The sequence below is a fragment of the Scophthalmus maximus genome, chromosome 3, assembly GCF_022379125.1.
Source record: "Scophthalmus maximus strain ysfricsl-2021 chromosome 3, ASM2237912v1, whole genome shotgun sequence".
In the NCBI taxonomy this organism is placed as follows: Eukaryota; Metazoa; Chordata; class Actinopteri; order Pleuronectiformes; family Scophthalmidae; genus Scophthalmus; species Scophthalmus maximus.
The window spans coordinates 26,955,444-26,962,902 of NC_061517.1; the positions used below are offsets into that span (position 1 = coordinate 26,955,444).

General features: G+C 42.5%; 2 protein-coding genes across 3 annotated transcripts; both read right to left on the minus strand.

Annotated features, from left to right (window-relative positions):
* Positions 1 to 366: 366 nt before the first annotated feature.
* Positions 367 to 3,334, minus strand: sub1b (SUB1 regulator of transcription b). 2 transcript variants are annotated; one of them, XM_035640918.2, is made up of 5 exons: positions 3,243 to 3,334; positions 1,979 to 2,048; positions 1,485 to 1,604; positions 1,072 to 1,180; positions 367 to 962 (listed from the first exon to the last, which is right to left on the minus strand). In XM_035640918.2, exons 2-5 carry the CDS (start codon positions 2,045 to 2,047, stop codon positions 883 to 885), a joined length of 378 nt encoding a protein of 125 aa, XP_035496811.1. In that variant the 5' UTR covers position 2,048; positions 3,243 to 3,334; the 3' UTR covers positions 367 to 882. The 2 variants fall into 2 exon arrangements, with proteins under 2 accessions (XP_035496811.1, XP_035496812.1); XM_035640919.1 differs by having other exon boundaries at positions 1,979 to 2,051; positions 3,243 to 3,319.
* A 1,842-nt stretch (positions 3,335 to 5,176) lies between these two features.
* On the minus strand, positions 5,177 to 6,759 carry LOC118313800 (ubiquinol-cytochrome-c reductase complex assembly factor 3). Its single transcript, XM_035639661.2, has 2 exons — positions 6,539 to 6,759; positions 5,177 to 5,485 (listed from the first exon to the last, which is right to left on the minus strand). The coding sequence occupies exons 1-2, from the start codon at positions 6,653 to 6,655 to the stop codon at positions 5,372 to 5,374; spliced, it is 231 nt and encodes a 76-aa protein (XP_035495554.1). The 5' UTR covers positions 6,656 to 6,759; the 3' UTR covers positions 5,177 to 5,371.
* Positions 6,760 to 7,459: the final 700 nt, after the last annotated feature.

Here is a 7,459-nt window from a genome sequence, read left to right on the forward strand (position 1 = left end):
TAGAGTGGCTCTCACTTCCCTTGGACTCACACGAACCTTACATCTCTGCCATCCAAACAATGCAGATCATTACATCAGGAGGTGAAGAAGGTCGTCCACAAACTAGAAGCTCGATGGTTCGATCCCCGGCTCCTCCACATTGTCCTTGGGCAAGGCACTTAACCCTCAATTACCCCAGAAGGAATGTGTGAATGTAAATTGTACTATTAATAATGTTCATGGTGTAATCTGCAGAGGATTTGATCTAATTTTATCGTCTCACACATGAAGTCATGTGAAAGGGCAGCAGCGCTCAGACTTACACCCTGGTCCTGTATCACTGCTCACGTTTCCTGTTACAATCCTCTCAATCACTTCATGTGCCAGTTTGTGTAATAAGCTTTTATTTTCAAACCAAACCCATGAATCCAATAACCTCTGTGTACAGTATGACAGGCAGGGTCAGGTCACACAAAGCAAAGCCTTATGATTTATACTCACATGACAAACTCAACATAAACTTACACATCAACTCAACAGTTATATTAAGTCAGTGCCTCATTTTTATTATTTGATACAAAAACATCACTAAATCGACCTACCCTACCGGCAACATTAATGATCCAACACCTGCTCCTCACCACAACAGCTCACACACACACACACACACACACACACACACACACACACACACACACACACACACACACACACACACACACACACACACACACACACACACACACACACACACACACACACACACACACACACACACACACACACACACACACACACACACAGAGGAGGGTCTTTACAACTACTAACAAAGAAACAAGTCTATCTGAAAACGAGCGCAGGCTCTTTACAAAAGTGACAAGCCGACAGAACACAGAGGAATGGTTATATTCTCTTGATGGCATCATCGATCTCTGAGATCTGGTCCTTCAGCTGGCTCCACTGTTCAGGATTCAGGGAGATGCCTACAAGACATTTAAAACAGAGCTTTACTTCAAACCACTAAACATCCATGTGACACAGACATGTACAACGCGTGTCACTGAGGAAAACATATCTGCGGCATGTGATTACCTTTCTTTCCCGGCTTCATCTCCCCATCTTGGTTCATCCAGTACTCTCTGATGTCGATCAGCACTTTGCCTTTGAAGTCCCTGACGCTCACATATCTCATCTTCCCAATCTGAAAGAAACAAAGTCACCGTCAACTGTTGCTCTTGATGAGATGAGCTGTCTGACCGGACACCTTCTGTACTGTGCAGCTTGTAAAATGACGAGAGATTATGGCCTTTACACTATTATCTAATGAGTATGATACAAGTTATCAACCTAAAATCATCTTTCCATCTGTAAAACAAGTATACAAGCACATCTTAACAGGGTCTTGTGTTATACACAGTTCTGATCTTCTCATCTGTTCAGAGATTAGAATTTATTGAATTTGTAATTCTACATAAAAAAAACAGACTAAATGAGATTTGACCCACCTGGAACATGTTGTCGTCATTGTTGCCGCTGGCCTTGGACGAGCCTCCGGGCTTGGAACTCTCTCCGCTCTTTGGCTTCTTGGCTGGTTTCTCCTGCACACTGGGCTTCTTTCTCTTTGCCTAGAAAAGAACAGACACGTGTATTATATTCTAAACCCCAGTAGTAAATATAAGATGTATAGTCCAGTGTTACCTGGTATATACAGAGTGCACCAGTAAAGAAGAGTTACACACAGTATCAGCAGAAATGATATGAAGAAGGCGGTGGATGAGGACCGAGGGTTCAGATACAGATCAACAGTAACAACTCCTCCATCATCCTCATACGTGACTTCCATCCTGAAGTGGTCAAGAGCCACAGGCTTGAGCCTTTGACTTCTACTACTGCTCTTCTTCTAGTTGTGAAATGTGTCCTAGTATCAGTCACCCAACATTTCAAAATAACACCAAGACATGTTCAAGGTATACGGACAACGTAGGATATCAACACAGACCTTGGTCTCCACTTCACTGTCCGAGTCACTTCCAGACGTGGAGGAGAGCATTTCCTTGGATTTAGGCATTCTGCTGGGAGAGGGATCACACATCAGATCAGACACCACCCTCAAGTGTTCACTCACAAGACTTTCTACAGACACAGAGCTCCAGTCAGATGAGTCTGTGTGTCTGAACCACCGCGTCCTACACGGAGCTGCGGAGTCCAGCCACTGTGACGGGAGGATGTCAGTGACTGTGCCTGGATCATCAGCACATGATCTCCTTTTGACGTGACATTAGAACAGCAGGCAGATCAAGACAAATATATAGATGTGTCACTTAGTACAGAAGTGAGGCCAGAAGCAGGTGACAGATGCTGGTTCTGTTCCATCACCATCAAGTGTTTATCATTCATATTCATTTCATTAATAAAGTATTATTCACACTGGGACAGTGTCTGGTTTCAGCTGAAAGTAGGTGTTGATCTGTAAGGTGCCCACCACGTCCACTTCCACCAACAGCAGTTTGTTGACGTGGACGTGGTGTGGTGGAGGAGCACGGCGGGCCTGGACCGGATCAGCCCGAGCTGTTGGCTCCAGCCCGTTCAAATACATCTTTTGGATTCATCATGAATATTTTGTAGCTATTCCATAAGATGAAGAGCGATTCACTGCCGTTCATATGAGTAGTGTCCTTTACCACTGAGGGGCCAAAGGTCACACACACTGAGGCCAGACCGAGGACTAGAGGACGGAACTTGAATGTCCATGTCGTGACTCTGAGACTCGACTCCATGTCTCGTGGCCATGCGAGGTTCAACACCCTGCACATGAATCATATCGCCACCGGAGCTCTGACAACTCATGAAGTAAGACGTGTGATATTAAAACCGTCCCAGATGTATTCTCCATTCAACGACGTCTCTACTGATGCGAAGTGTGTCGAAGCGCTGTGACTCGACACACTTCCGCCAGCTGCAGGCTGAACATTACACAACGTCCCGGACAGAGCTCACAGGCGCCGGGGAGCGGATTCGGTCTGGACCGGTACTCAGGCGCAGATGCTAACTAGCTAACCAGCTAACTAGCATGCTAAGCGCGATCCGGCCGGTTTAGCGGCGCTAGCTAACGTTAGCACGCGCATGCTACGTCGTTAGTTCCGGGACCTTAGCGCAGTTTGACCAGTGAATCGCACAAAGAACCTCCGACACGTTCTGCTGAGCGGCCGGCAGCGGTTGGAACACAGACAGAGGTTCTGACGGTTCTGACTGTAGACGCTTACATGATGTGATGGAGCGGGGCAGGGTTCTTCACAGGAAGCGGAAGTTCAAGCTTTAAGTTACAGCGCTTCCGGTTGTTTTTTTCTTCTGAACTTTATTTAATACAAAGACTCAAACAGGCGTCAGTCAGTCAGTGCGTCGCGATCTGATCATTAATTAACTTAATACATAGTAATGATATGATATGGTAAAAAACATATCAGCGCGATTTAATAAAAAGATAATACAAATATGTGAATATATATATATATATATATATATATATATATATATATATATATATATATATATATATATATATATATATATATATATATATATATAAGTGCTTCATAGACTGTTAACATAGACATGTATAGACACGTGTATATATATATATATACATTTTACTGTTGACTTTTAAAGTCACACTAAAATCTTAAAATTAATTTTTAAATCATACTGGGAGCCGGTGTAAGGAGGGTCAAAGTGGTGCAATGTGGTCACTTCTCTCGGATGTTGTTTAAGTCTGGCAGCTGAGTTCTCTACAGTCTGCAGGTTTATGTGAACAAGCTGTTACGACAGTCGAGGCGATAGGAGATAAAGCCTGTCAAATGGTTTTTTTTCTTTATACATACAGTATATAACAAAGATTGAGCTGTGCTGTCCATTATGGAATGCCAAGGTTCTAGCGGCAGGCGACAGAGAACCAGCAGATGGCAGTATTTCTTTGGTTATGTGCCTGGAACCAAGTTCAATTGTAGGAAGTTTTGTGTCATCCAGTGTTTTCCAGGTGGTGAACTCAGGGTCAGTGGCTCGGTGTCATCAGCAAAGCAATGAACAGAAAAGTCATGTCTATTAGACTCATGACATGTCCCAGGGAAAGCACTCACACAGAAACTGTGACTGTAAGATTTCTTATTCATCAACTATAATAATGTTTACAGCATTGTTGGTTTGTTGGTTATTTTTTCTTTCTAACCTGTAAAGAAAAGTCTTTTTCTCCCTCGCTCAGTCCATTTTGCGCTGGATTTTACATAATGTTATTTATCGGATACAGCAAACGTATGAGTGCAGAGTTGTTCTGTAAAATGATGTCTGTATTACAACATATCTCCTTAAAATAATGAATTTAAATTCTCTTTGGGTTTTTTATACATCTGTCTTTACTACAGTTGAAAACTCTCTGACCTTAAATTTGAAATATTGTTATAGATAGATTTTTGAATAACATTACAGTATTCATTTCAATTAAAAAGGTCAGAATTAAATTTCCAATTGTTCCAATAATTAAATCAGGCAGTGATCAGATAAAGGTGCGGATGACATCAGAGACTAAATTAAGAAGTGGCGATGTAATGAGGACATTGGACATTTGGTTTAACTCAAGAAAAGTGTTTATGATTCCATTGCTGGATTCATTTGGGGTCAAATTAAAATCATTACCAACTATTAGTCATTAGATGAAAACTGTATTTTAAGTTCACCAGTGGTGTATATCTAATAGTATTTTGAATATCCTTATTATAACTTTAGATTGAAATGATTGCTGAGATTAGGAAACTAACATGTGACCGTCACATTCAGAGGTAACAACTGCAACAAACAGCCATACTGACTTTATTAGATCCAAGACTAAAGATAATTTATCTCCATTGCCTCTTCCAGAAGTAGGCATCTTCAGGGCCAATGCAGGTGTTTAGTGTCTCACACAAGGCCACGTTGAGCCGGGGATCTAACCACCGACCTCTGGTCACTGGATGACCGCTCTACCTCCTGATCCACAGTTGTCCACAACAATAAACCATCAAGTCTATTAAATCCTTTTGAATGTTGGCCTCTGTGGTTTGAATTTGTCCTGCAGCTCTTTCTGCCCATAGGCTGCTCTTCAGCTTTTGGACTGAGATCAGGAAACTGACTCTGCCTGACAAGAAGAGTCAATACATTAAGATCATGATTCGTTGGGTTAAGAGAATTTTAATAAACAATTTCAACACCGAATGATCAACTCTTTTCACATGCAATACAGACATAAGAGCTACATATTAGACAACAACCTTCCAGTTAAATGATAGAACGTCCATTTTTATTACAGGTGCTTCATGTCAGCTGAGTGAAGATTTCTCCAGCAGGTCTATTTGACAGGTCCTGACTATCGTCGCGCAATGTTGTCGTCGGTCTCCGCCGCATCCTTCAGCGCCTGCATCACCAGAGCGTTCCTCCTCCTCGTCTCTTCCATTCGCATTGGGTTTGATTCAGGCAGATTCTGGTGAGCAGCACATAAGATACGTTACTAAGTTAAACCACCTCAAATACTGACAGTAAGTAGTAAATAGTAGAAGTCGTTTGCATGTAACCAATATGTAAGAGAAGGGCTCAGTGACTTGTTGCTGAAGCTTAAGCAGGTCTGAACATGCAAATATCAAACAATGCATTTTAATGTCCCAACATAAAACGTTGATGTGATTACATGATCCTTCAGGATTTATTCTTTATGAGATGAACAGACCATGTCGTCCATTCAGCTCATTCATTCATTCTCCTCAATAAAGATTAATGCAAACACAAATACAAATCAAACACACACATCTTAGTGTGATGTGAGTCTGACACCAGTGAAGTCGATCACTTGATAAAGTAACATCTTTTCTCTAATCCAAACAAAAACAGAACCTCAGACGGGCTTGGACTCTGTGTGTAGAGTCTTTAGACATAAATACATCCGCCCAGACGCACTGTGACAACACTGCTCCTTCGTATTAATGTATCTTTGATGATGCTGTTGTTGGGCTTCACTTATTAGGGCCCGAGCCACTGACAAAGTCAGCGAGGACCTATTGTAATCGTAAAATGTATCATTATTATTATGCAAAGCTAATTTGAGGGCCTTAACGTGAAGGTCGTTAAAATTTGCACAAATCAGAACTGGAGAAAAATGTGATATTTTAGGGGTCTCGGGCATGGGCGTGCCAAAATGTCTCGACAGAGCCCCTTACCACATTTCACAGCTTTGACTTTGTTGTGTTTTCTCCAAAACTGCCCAGATTGTTTTTCCTTCCAAGCAGTAGGTGGCGGTATTGCACCTTTACTCTGATTCCTCACCCGACATGTACAGTCGACGAAGAACAAGGAAAGTCCTACTGTGGATTACATGACTAGACACATGATGGATCATGTTCTCTGTCCACGAGATGCAGATGAGAGGCAGTTGTCACTGTACGAATCCTTCACATGTCACGACATGAATCACGGTTTGTAGATGAACATAGAGGTCAGTCTAGGGAGAGTAACCCGTCTCTAAACACTCGAGCTCCGTCACCTTGAGCAGCTCCTTCCGCCGGTCTTCTCCCGGTGCGATCACAGTCCACATCCCAAAGCCGACCCCCACCATTGCGACCACCGCGCCGGAGCTCAGGATGCTTCGTAGGCTGCTCATCCTGGAAGGTGTAGCCCACCATCCATCCACTGACAGGGACTTGGGTAACGTCGGACACAGCGTCTGCACTTTGAGTGTTATTGGTGGTTTGGTGGCGCACTACCGCCGCCTACTGGTGTGGAGTGTGCGTCTCACCCCCGGTCTCAACGTGTCTACTCTCACATGGACACAGCTGGAACAGAAGCACGCAGTCCCAAGTGTCACAAATCTCTAACAGCTTGTGGTCAAATTAATATATGCTTTCAATCAATCATTACACGACGAACAGCAAAATACAGCTGTCAATATGCACCAGTTCACCCTTACATTCATTTGCACCATGGTCATAACCATGTCCAAATTCAACACTGCACTTTCTTGGCCCGTAAACAATTAGTGTGTGACAGACACAGAATTCTTGCAGGATTAATAAAATGTCTCCGGCAGTGGAGAGTTCATTTAGATTACAGCACATTCAGAGTCACATTCTGCTGCTAAAATCTTAAAAGTCTTAAAATGTCTTAAAAGTCTTAAAATGATCTTCATTTCTCTGCGGATCACAAAACATTTGTATGATAGTGGACGGATAATTCAATGAAAATCATAATACAGACAGAATTATGGTCTTTGAAAAAATTTGAGGAAAAATCATCTAGTACATTACAGTATCCTCAGGAAATAATCTCCTTCAGCAGCCCCCCCCCCCCCCCCCCTTTTTTTGCAAGAGCATAAAGTTCTTGATATAGATGTTGCCTCCTAAATTGCTGTCAAACTTGATGGATTTAACTATGAAATGTACAAAATGTTCTTCCCGGGGGTCTGACG

Bases quoted from the DNA above. Each gene is read 5' to 3' on its own strand.
- sub1b (XM_035640918.2), bottom strand. From the start codon at position 2,047: ATGCCTAAATCCAAGGAAATGCTCTCCTCCACGTCTGGAAGTGACTCG. The intron at 1,181-1,484 runs GTGGGTCAAATC...TGTTTCTTTCAG, and splicing joins ATGACGACAACATGTTCCAG to ATTGGGAAGATGAGATATGT. The intron at 963-1,071 runs GTAATCACATGC...AATGTCTTGTAG, and splicing joins GATGAAGCCGGGAAAGAAAG to GCATCTCCCTGAATCCTGAA.
- LOC118313800 (XM_035639661.2), bottom strand. From the start codon at position 6,655: ATGAGCAGCCTACGAAGCATCCTGAGCTCCGGCGCGGTGGTCGCAATG. The intron at 5,486-6,538 runs GTGACGGAGCTC...GCTGCTCACCAG, and splicing joins GGCGGAAGGAGCTGCTCAAG to AATCTGCCTGAATCAAACCC.